This window comes from Corvus moneduloides, chromosome 27 (genome assembly GCF_009650955.1).
Source record: "Corvus moneduloides isolate bCorMon1 chromosome 27, bCorMon1.pri, whole genome shotgun sequence".
In the NCBI taxonomy this organism is placed as follows: Eukaryota; Metazoa; Chordata; class Aves; order Passeriformes; family Corvidae; genus Corvus; species Corvus moneduloides.
The window spans coordinates 507,387-518,822 of NC_045502.1; the positions used below are offsets into that span (position 1 = coordinate 507,387).

At 52.6% G+C, this 11,436-nt stretch overlaps 1 protein-coding gene and 1 pseudogene across 2 annotated transcripts in view; one reads left to right on the forward strand and one right to left on the reverse strand.

Annotated features, from left to right (window-relative positions):
* Nucleotides 1-10,336, forward strand: part of AAK1 (AP2 associated kinase 1) — a 78,213-nt gene extending 67,877 nt beyond the window's left edge. For both annotated transcript variants that reach the window (XM_032092266.1, XM_032092267.1), the window contains one exon: nt 3,177-10,336. In XM_032092266.1, coding sequence (XP_031948157.1) covers nt 3,177-4,309 — 1,133 coding nt within the window. In that variant the 3' untranslated portion in view covers nt 4,310-10,336. The remainder of the gene's footprint in view (nt 1-3,176) is intronic.
* On the reverse strand, nt 6,234-11,422 carry LOC116435462 (annotated as a pseudogene).
* Nucleotides 11,423-11,436: the final 14 nt, after the last annotated feature.

The window sequence follows — 11,436 nt, forward strand, 5'->3', positions numbered from 1 at the left end:
ATATTTTCTAGTTTTCCTCTTGGTTATTTCAGTACTCTGCCACTTCAAGGCACTGCTTTCCTTGGAAGCTGGGGAAAGTCCAGGTGCCAGGGCTGTCACCTGGGGTAAAGCTCTTTCAGGTTGCTGTCTGAATACCTGCAGTGTGTGTTCCTGGGGTACTGAGTGATGAGAGGTTCTCCCTCTTGAAAAAGAGCCTGAGTGTAGTTTGGAATCTTTTTTAGTATGTGTATCTGACCTTGGAATCAAATACTGCCCACTGGTGTTGTACAGGGGTAGGGAGAATCCTCATCTCCGAGCTCCAGCTTCTGTCAAGATTTCTGCTGTAAAGCTCATGGCTGTTGCAGTGGGCATTCCTGAAACCTGAGCACTCACTGAAAACCTGAGGGAGGCTTCCCCATGGAGTAACACCCAGATCTTGGGAGTCTGGAGGAGGAGGGGACAGACAGGAACTGCCCAGTCTCAGGAGAGGAAATGCTCCCCCTGCAAAAGGGGCATCTCTGCAGAGGGGTTGTGGGGCTTTGTTGTGTCAATCCAAGCAAATCTTCTGCCTGGTTCTGTCAGGCCCCCCGTGAATGGGTCCAAGACCCCACAGAGATGGGCCAGGGCTCCAGACCAAGAGGCACTGCCTTAGTTCAGTGAGATTTGTCCTTCACCCTCCTGCTGTCACCAGCTCGTGGAGTGACCCCTTTTCTGTAACACACAACAAACTGCATCCAGGCCTTTTCCCAGGGAACTGTCCCTCGAGTGCCTCAGCCTGGCTGGTCTCTGATCTCAGACCTGCCAAGGCATCCATCAGCACTGGCAAACTGAAATTCCTTGGTGTCCTGTAAGTCAAGGACACCTCTGCAATGTTGGTTGAAAGGCCCGTAGTTACAGCTGCTTGTGGGAAGCACTGCCCTTGTCTTGTTATCTCTTCCCTGACCTTCCCACACGGGCTGGGTTTTGGTTTGACGGGGTATTTCAGTGTCAGTGTAGCCCAAACCCTTTTTTAACATGATATTCACAGCTGGAGAGGAGATGTCTGAGTCGCACAACCAGATGTTAACTAAGGTAAAATGCTGGTATGATGTTGTCTTCATTGTTGTAATGATGCTGCTGTAGCTCCTTCTGGGACCAAGGAATGTGCTAAAGAAAAGCTGTGGACCAGTTACAGTGGGATGGGTCTGGAAGTGCCAGGTCTTGCCCATTCAGCATTAGAGAGACATTCCCTGGCAGTGGGGGTGGTGTCCCTGCCTTGTCAGTGAGTCCCCACTCAGGGGATCATCACTGTGCCTGGTTTTGTTGTGTTCAGGTCATTGTGGCCCTTCCCTGGTGGTGCCACTTGGCAGCTCTGACTGAAAGCAGCTCCTGCTGAAGCATCACTTAGATTGTGTCTCCCAGAGTAACCCAGAGCTCCTGTACTGGCCTTGGCAAGGGAGAAAACTGCTGCTGAGCATTTGGTGCCCTTCTCATGTGAATGGGTAGAGAGAGCATCAGAAAAAGTAATTTTTCCCAGAACAGGGCATTCTGCTTCTTGTGCAGTGTCCCCACGTTCAGAGCTGCATGCTGCCAAGCAGACGGATTTACATCCTGTCCTCACTCTCTTACTCTGTCCCAAGTGTCATGGCCTGTGTGGGCACAGGCACCTGCTAACACACGTCAAAGTTAGAAAGAGAATTCCACCCAAATGTGCTGTTCTTGTGCAGAGTGGGCCCTTGGTGTGCCTGGCCATGCTCTCCATGACGAATGCCTTTTTCCCGTGGTTCAGTGTGGACTGGGGGATCCGGAGGCATTTGCATGACATGGCAGCTGGTCTTGCTCTTGTTCAGCCTGTATCTCAGAAAGTCACAGCAAGCCCTGGCCGGTGTGGGAGCAGCTGCCTGGGAGGGAGCTCCACCGGAGCCGTGCTGCTCCTGGAATCCGAGAGTGGCGTCTGAGGGGAAAGCAGTGTGGACACCACGGGCTGCAGGAGAGCGAGAGAGAGGGTATTTTTGTAGAGGAACTGGTCAAATGTTCGCATATCTGCACTGTCTTTATTTAGCAGTGTGATGTACCCAGGTGAAGAGTTTCCCAATAAATATTGGTTTTGATGCCTAATGAATGACTACTGTGTCTTTACTTGTGAGCAGTGATGGAGAAGGGGATAATTTGTGTATCCGTGGGTGTGATGGAGAGGCAGTGCTTGAGGGCTGTGATGGGTGTGTAAACGTGAACAATTAACGTGGGCAGAGTTTTCCCTGGGCAAGGTTCTGTCACTGTGTGTTGGTTGGTGCTTTGCTGTCCCTGGGTACCAACCAGCCTCCTCACCCTTCTCGTTCTTCCTGCAATTCCTACTGTTTAGTTTTTATGTGATTTTCTCCTATCCTCTTGCTAACGAGTCCAATGACACACTTCTAACCTGCCAGTAGTTCTGTGAAGGTAAGAGATCTTCTGTTTTGTCTGTGTGGTAAGGCAAACTCAGCCTTCTGGTGGGCTCTTGGAGCTGGAGAAGGGCAGGACAGCCTCTCCCTGCACTGCCTTGTTATGCTAATGCAGAAACAAGTCAGGTCATTGTAGCTATGATCCTTGATTTGAAGTCATGGTATGGAGTGTTTGAAAACCATTTGTCTGGGAGTGGTTAAAAGGAATAGCTGCTACTTAGGATTCCCTAAAAGCTGTAGGCTGACTTTCAGTCTTTGAAATCGGCCTGTTATTTTAGCAGGTTTTGGTTTCCACAAGCCCGAGTGCAATTCCACTTATCTGTGGGCTGGCCCACAGAAAGAGAGGCCACACCAAGCAATAGATGTGCTTGGAGAGCAGCAGTGCAGGATGGAGTGACAGAACTTGTCTGTCTGCTGGAGCTTCCCTCGGGCAGCAGCGTTGGGAAGGGAAACACTCTGTGATGGTGGCTGTCGTCACGGGTGGGTGGGAGAGAAACCTCATGGAATGGTGCTGAGGGTGCTGTGTGTGCCCATGCGTGTGTCAGACATCTCCCATCCTCTGAGCAGTGGTACCCGTGGTGTCCCTGGGCTGTGCTGCAAACACCTTCCCTGGCATTTTATCTTCATTGATTTGCCCTCCCTCTCCTGCCCATTTTCCATGCATGGTGGTGGTTTCCATCTGAGAAGCGTGACATTCTTGTGTAATGTACCTCTCATCGTGACTGCTGACCAAGGAGCTGGAGCTGGGTCACTAACACTCTTCTCTTGTGTTTGTAGGTCTGCAGAGGGATCCGGGCCGGTTCCCAGCTGTAGCTCTTGAGCTCTGTAAAGGAGATTCTGGCAGTGATGGACTCGCTTTATACAAGGGTCAGCCCAAGATGCTGGAGGTGAAAGTGCAGCACAACTCAGAGTCAGAGTACTTGGCCAGAGATGGTCCTTCAAGCAACAGCTCCTTCTACAGCAGTGAAGGAGAGGGGACAGACCATGAGGGAGATATTCTGGATTGCAGCGGGTCCAGGCCTTTACTGATGGATTCGGAAGAGGAGGAGGAGACGTGCAAGCTGTGCCCAGGGTTCCTGCAGCCTGTGCCCAGGGAGAGGCGTGAGGCCTCCAAAGAAGATCCCCACTCCCAGGCCAGAGCAGGGGAGATGCTGTTCCCGGCCTTCCAGTCGCGCACCGGGGAGGTTTTTAACGAACCCGATGTGTTTGCCACGGCTCCTTTCCGAAGCTCCAGGAAGGTGCTTGATGAAGTGGATGTCTTTACCAAAGCTCCTTTTATCTGCAAGGGCAGCGCAGCTCTACGACATCCAGAGGAAGCAGATGTATTTCTGAGAGCCCCTTTCACTAAGAAGAAAAGCATGGAAGAGTTGACTTCCCATAAGGAGCCGTTCACACCACCCGTTTTCCTAAGCCAAGGAGGCGATGGCCGAGCTCACCCGATGTTCCCGTGCCTGGATTCAGCAGCACACGGGTCCGTGGCCTCGGTGAGAGCTCCATACCCTTCTGCTGGGTTTGCTCAGCCAGGCAATCTCCATCCCTGCTCCGTGAGAGCCGTGGAGGCCCAGGAGAGCGTCCCTGCTAAAGCAGTGCTGCCGGAGCAGGGCGATGTGGCCGGTGAGAGGAGCCACGGCCACGCGCTGCCCCTGGAAGCCGCGCTGGGCTCCGTGGCCAACAAGCCTTTCCGTCCGCAATCCCTGTCCAAGTATTCCCGGCACTACAGTCCCGAAGATGGGCCGGGCCTTGAAGCCAAGCCCATAGCTGCTTACAAAGTGGTGTCTCAGACCAACAGACAGGCCATAGCAGGGTCTGTCGCTGTTGTCCCACTGTCTTCCAGGACTACGGAGCTGCCCGGCGCGGATCCCTTCGCCTCGGCGCCCTTCCCTTCCAAAGCGGCAAAGCAGAAGCCTTAATGTGCTGGGAGCTGGGGGCTGTGCTGCCCGCAGGACCACCTCGTGCAGGACCTCGAACCTCTTAGCTGAACTGAATCATATAGCAATATATATATATAAAATAATTATTATTTTTGGTCAGGACTCTATTTGCAGTGATACATAGTTGAACCATTTAAGTTATGTTTGTCCGAATGCCTGCCTCTCAGGATCCTCGTATCCTTTCCAGTTGCTTCTCAACTTCCTCCTCTCACTGTCTTCCCTCCATTTATTTTTTTTTTAGATGCTTTTCTCAAACCAGTAGTATTCCATATTTTCTAGTCCTGGGTGGATAAATGCACTACAAGATGAATTAAAAGGTTTATTAATTACAGAGCGAGTCAAGCGGGACTTGCTAATGCTCTGGAAAAGACATGATTTCACAGGTTAAGGGGTTACTGTGACTTTTGCTATCAGTGATACTCCTGCTGCTCCTGGCTCCAGATGTGCTGGTGGGTGCTGTGCCCACGGATCCAGAGCCGTGCTGTGATGTCTGATGCCAGTCTGGGCAGTGCTGGTGAGAGCAGAGCTGTGGCAGCAGCACGGCTTTGCTCCCCCAGGACTGGAACACGTGGCAGTGCTGCTGCCCCGGGGCTGGGGCCGGAGTCAGGGAAGGACTCACGGTGCCTTCATGCTGTGAACGCCAACGAAGCAATCAGGCTGTTGCTGTTGCTGGAAAATCAAACAATTGTGCAAACAATCAGGCAGAGCTTTCACTTTTACACATGTATTTTGGTCTATGCCAAAGCGTAGGACCTGGAAATCTGCTTCTGGTAAAGGAGAGATGTGTATTTACAGTATTAAAAGTAGACCTTATGGGGAAATCTTATGATGTAAACAGCTCCATAACTCTCGTGATGTACCTCATGTGGTGTGACTCAGCAGAGGCCACAGCCCTCTTAGACTGGTTTATATTGGCAGAGAGCTTGACTCAAAGTGAATTCTGCCTATTGCTTTCCTATTGGTTAAGGATGAACCTAAACAAAATTCATTTGCTCTCCTTCTGAAGTGTTATGTCATCATACTTTACCATCACCCAGAGTCTGCAGTCGCTGGGGAGCCCCATTTCACAGTGAGGACCTGGAGGATCTTTCCTGGGCAAGGTTTCCAAGTTTATCTCGAAAGGGGGTCGAGCTTTTATAAGACCAAATCAGCAAGTCAAAGGGACTTGATGACAATTTTGGTGCAGAAATACTTGGGTCTGATGGCATACTTCCCGACCAGCCAGGGCCAGAGCTTGGCCAGAGCTTAGGCCTTGACTGGGAGGGTTTCCCTAAAATACCTTACAAACAAACTTTTATTAATAATCAATGGTAACATGAACAACCTACAATCAACCAAAGGAATGTATATAAGTAACATCAGATAAGTATCTTACAGCTAAATCCCTTTATAAAAACTCCATGTATTAATGTTATGTTGTAAACAACATATTCAGAATCACCAATCATACTGTTTCTTGTGTAAAAATCTTTAGTTACGGCTTGAACCCCACAAACCAGTCACTAAACAAGCTCCATTAATCTTGTTCCTTCAGTTTCCCAACAATGAAGCTGGAGTAACCAAGGCTGGTCGGACCACCCTTGCAGGTACCCATCGTGGACCGGAATCTGTGGAAACACAAGCATATCCTCACCCCCAGGTTATTAATGGAAAGGGGCTTTCCCATTGATATACTTGAGCTTTTTCTAAGTGAATTTGTGATACACTAAAACGGTGTTGGACTGGGGTTAGGTCATTCTGAATGCAGTTCAAAAAATTAAGAACATATAAGGCTTTTTTGCAGTCTTTCAAGGGAGGTGTATCCCATCCCTACACTGCCCCTTTTTTGTTTTAACAGCATGGACTTGAGAGTACTGTGGGCCTGTTCAATTGCAAGGAGTTTCTCTCCTCTGCCGCTCCCCAATTTCTTCCTCATCTGTTAACTGTCAGACTCTTTCTCCTCATCCTCATCATCGTCCTTTGCACTGGCCTCAGATTTATCTGAGGATTCATGAAGCAGAACGTACTCCCTGCTGCTGAACCCAAACCTGAGCACATCCTTCTCCTTCAGTTCGCAGTAGCGCTGGGGCTCGATGCGCTGGTTGTTGAGGAAGGTGCCGTTCCCCGAGCCCAGGTCGGTGATGTAGGGCCTGACCCTGCGGCCCGCGGTGCCGTCAGCTCGGGTGTACTCCAGCAGCCGGTACTGGAAGGCGGCGTGCTGCCTGGAGCAGGAGGGCTGGTCGATGGGGATGTCGGCAGTGCGGCGGTGCCGGCCCGGCAGGTACGCGCTCTGCCTGTGGATGTGCAGCACCGGCAGGAGCTCCTCGTTCCTGAAGGGGTACAGGCGCCAGCGCGTCTGGGGGATGCGCGCCTCGGGGGGCTCGCTGTACGTGATCACCGGCCCCCGGAACGTGTTGGCGTCCTCCAGCAGTGCCCCGGACAGCTCGAAGCTTGGCTTCTCCTTCTTCACAGCAGCTTTTCCTTTGGGTTTGCTCTCGGACTGGTCGCCGCTGCCCTCGGTGCCCTGCCGGTGCTCTCGCCTTCTCTCACTGCAGAGCTCCCTCTCTGCCTGCTGCTCCGGCAGGCTCTGCATGTCCCGCTCATGGCCGCGAGCTCCCGGCCCGTCACTGGGGTTCTTTCGGTCCGAGTGCTCCCTGTGCCTGTCCCGGTCACCGCTGCCGCACCGCCGCCGCTCCTGCTCTGACAGGCGTCTCTGGTTCCGCTCCTCGTTCCCCTTGCCACAGTGATGCTCTCGCTCCTGCTTCGCCCTCACGGCGCCGGGCTGCGGCTGCGGCTCCTCCGCCGGGGTGCCCCGCTGCCGCGGCTCTCGGCCGTGTCCTCATGCGGGGCGCCGGGCACGAGAAGCCCGCTCCCGGCCGGCTCCGCTCCATCTCCCGCTCCCCGTGGCACCGAAACTGCGGGAAAAACAAAAACCCTCCAACAACGTTCTTAGTGTTAAAGAATCGAGGCCAGAAATATCTGGCCAGGATGTGCAACAGAAATAATTTCATCCACACATAGCCCGGGTGTGTAGAGAAAATCATTCTATGACACGTGAGTTTTACGAGATTTTGCACGTATTTTATACAGTCAAAACGCCATAGAAATTCATTGGTTCGATGTTCATTGGTTCCAGGTTACGTAGTTCTTAGTACTTGGTTTCCTATTGGGTACAGATCTCTCTCTGCCTCCGATGTTAATTAGGTCCTCATTCTTATCTCTCCCAGGCCAGGTGTCTCCGACCATGCCAGGGGTGTTGTGTGGAGTTGATGTTCCTTTGATGGCCTTTAATTGCCGTTGCTGGCTGTTATCTTTTGTGTATCTTCTCTGTTATTCCCAGTCTGTTGAGATGTTAAACTCATCAGGCCTCATCTAGTGGAACAATGTCTTGGAAAGAAACCCCAGCTACTCTGTGTTCCCTTTCCCTTCCCTTAATTCAGTTCCCCTCCAAAATATTTCCAGTTGCAAGAGACGAGCCAAGTGTTCTGTTGGATGTGGGGATTGCCTGGAAGGGAGAGGGAAAAGCTTGGACTGAGTTCTTAGAGCCTTGGGGTGGGGAGGGAGAATTCTGGAATGCAAGGAGGCCACGTTGGCTCCCACAAGTTGCTGGTGAATAGTGACCAGCCGAGCCCAGGTCGGGGGAGCTCGTGGAGCTGGGACCCTCCTGCCCTGCGCGGCTGCACTCGGAATTAATAAATATTGGTGCATAGTGGTGGTTATGGGGCTTTCTGTCCTCCATCACCACCTCTTGAAAACAGAAGTACTGTAAAGAAGTTTCTGGGTTTCCCTTGAGATGTTTCTTCAGCAACGCTGATGCTGTTATTATGTTTTGTTGTTTAGTTTTCTGTGTAAATACACACCCGAAAGGTGGTTTTTGTTTTAAGTATCTGTTCCCCCAAGTCATTTGTTGCTGGATGGGATCAGTGAGAGACATAGAGAATGACTGTGACAGCAAACTGTGAATTCAAGAGAGTGAGTGTGAGGGCCCAGACTTGCTCCAACACCAGCCTGTGTCACAGCCACACTGAGCCAGGAGCTGCACTTGAGCTGCTGAATTTGCTCAGAAGCTGCTGGAAGGGAGGTCAGGCCTTGATGCTGTGGGATGAACCTGTGGAACAGGGAGGTGCTTTGCTGGAGTGAGCAGGTACCTTGTGTGAACCATGTAGGTTCAAGGTGTTACCTCTGCTCACTGGATTCAGATTCTCCTTCCTTCTCTTCATTTTTACTTGAAAAATTGCTTCTGAATAATTCTGTGAAGCTTCTGTCAGTACCACAGGTCCCACAGAGCTGATGCTGGAGGAGCATCAGCCTGTCCCTTCATGCTCGGAGGAAGGGAAGGTGCGCTGAGGTGTGTGGGCTCAACTCCAGCCCTGCCCGCCTTAGATCAGGCTGAATTTCCAGCTGGCATTTTGGCAGCTTTTCTGTCCTTCAGACACTTTACACGAAGAGCAGGTTAACTGTGCCCCAGAGCTCATAATCCTGCCAGACACATCCAGTGCTTAAACGCTTTTAAATCTCTTCTGGGGGGTGGAGGCAGCTCGTTTGTATCTCTGCATGTGACTCATAAAGTAATCGGACTTCTGGTTATGGTCAGAAAACTCAGTTTCAATGCCTGTTACTCCGATACCCTTCTCGTTTCCAGCCTGTGTTCCTCCTAATCCTGCACTACCACTGCTGCAGCCTCAGTGTGATGAGTTATAAGTGGAAATTTCATTTCCATAGCCTCTAAAGCTTACTGTTTTAATGAATGGGGAAGAATCATGCTAATTATTTGCCACACAATCAGTGATCTTAATGAAGTAAGATTTATACAGACTCAATGGGGTGTTTTGAAATCAGTGTTCTGAAAAGAACCACTGGTTTCATGTCTTCCGTAATGCTGTAGGTAAATGGTGTTCGCTGCCCCGGGTCCTCGTGCACAGAGTGTTTTCACGTCCCTGCGACAATCCCGGATTCCTGCTGGGAGAGGGACTGGCTCTTGGTTCTCACCCACTGAATGCACTAAAGCCTCTTCCAAGGTGATTAATCAGAGTTTCTGTGTGTGAAACAAGCAGTTGGATCTGTGCTCACTGCCGTGACGTTGGGCCAGGCTGGGGGGGTCTGTTCTCCCCAGCTGCTGCAGGGCTTTGGGGGCTGTCCCCGTGTCCCCTCTCCCTTCAGCCAGCTCGGCACCAGTCAGAGGCTGTCAGGGTTACACTTCAGCCTCCCGAAGCCAGCGCACACTCGGGCTGTGATGTACGTGGAGCCCTCGGTGACGCTGAGCTCGTGACCCCGACCCCACATGAGCACTGGCGACAAGGCCTGAGCGTGTCCTCAGTGCAACGCAGCAAAACCGGGCGAGATCTGCTTAATTGCTGAACTCAATCACTCCAAAGTGGTAATCGGTTACTTTAACTCAGCTTCCACCAAAGACTTTTGTGTTGGGGAGTTGAATATTTGTGGGTTTTTGTTTCTTTCCTCACGGTGTTTAATCGATGCCTTTGAGCACACTGACAGACCCCAAAGCATTTTTACAGTAGTATCATGACAGTGAAATCCTGTTCCAGTTCTGAAACACATTCCTGAAACCTGATCAGCTGCATTAGTGTTTCTAGAAATAACCCACGGCCTGTAGTTTCTGTTGTAGGTGGGTAAATACCCTCACACACACCTAGAAATACTCCCTGTGAAGTTAGAGGGAGAATGTGATCCAGTGTTCCTGATCCCTTGCTTCCAAAGGGATGGGGTGGGAGGGCAGGGGGCTGGCTCTGGTGTGGGATGCATCCTACACACGGAGTCTGGTGGGAGAAACTCCTTTGTGTCCACGTGGAGCTGGGAGTGTCCGTGGTCCCCACAGCGACTCACAGTGCCCCACAGTGACTTGGGTCCCAAGGGCCGCGTTCTCCCTGTCCCCCTGGCACCTCTGCCTGGCAGATCCCTGGGCTCAAGTTTTGCACTCCGGTTGGGATCGTCTGTTCCTGGTAATCATGAAGAAATGTTCCACTTGTAAACTTATGTACATTTTATTAAAACTGTATCTGATGACAACCACCGTCTCCATTGTGCCTTCCTTCTCCCCTCCCCGTGGAAAATACTTCTGCTGCATACAGGGAATCTGGGTTTTAATGAGTTCTTCCTACCTAAGTGCTGAACTGAGTCTGGCCCTGCTCTTTTATCTGGCAGCTGTAAAGTCAAACTGATCTTGCTGCTTTAAGCAGAGGATATTTCGGTTTATATCCAGTTTATATTCCAGAGAGAATCCTTCCCATCCAGGGCAGCGCTGCAGCTGCAGGCAGCACAAAGCCCTGAGCCCTCCCTGCAAAGCCTCAGTGGTGTTAATGCAGTGCTGGTGCAGCTGGACACCTGGGCACGGGGAGACGTGGAGGCTCACTGTGTGCTAATTAAACGTGTTTTTCTGTAGCATTCAGCTGCCAAGACTTTGTTAGTGCAAAATATTATTTGGGCTTTGCTGCACTTCCTAATTTCATTTCTGTCTTGGTGTGTCCGTTGAGAGAGACTTTGTGCTGCCTTGTGGCTCTGCACAACTCCCTGACTGGAAGGGGCAGCCAGGGAGGGTCGGGCTCTGCTCCCGGGGAACGGGCACAGGAGGAGAGGGAACGGCCTCAGGCTGGGCCGGGGGACGCTCAGGGTGGACAGTGGGGAAATTCCTTCCTGGAAAGGGCTGCCCAGCCCTGGCACAGCTGCCCAGGGCCGTCCCCGGGGGGATTTACCGGCCGCGTGGATGTGACACTCGGGAACACATCGGGAGCAGTGGCGGCCCTGGCAGTGCCGGCAGCGGCTGGGCTCGGTGGCCGCGGTGGGCTCGGTGGCCCCGGTGGGCTCGGTGGCCTCGGTGGGCTCGGTGGCCTCGGTGGCCCCAGTGGGCTCGGTGGCCCTGGTGGCCCCGGTGGGCTCGGTGCCGCGGTGGGCTCGGTGGCCCCGGTGGGCTCGGTGGCCCTGGTGGGCTCGGTGCCCCGGTGGCCCTGGTGGCCCCGGTGGGCTCGCTGGCCCCGGTGGGCTCGCTGGCTCCGGTGGCCCCGGTGGGCTCGCTGGCCCCGGTGGGCTCGCTGGCTCCGGTGGCCCCGGTGGGCTCGCTGGCCCCGGTGGCCGTTCCGTCCCGACCGCCTCCGCCATATGAGGGGCCGCTG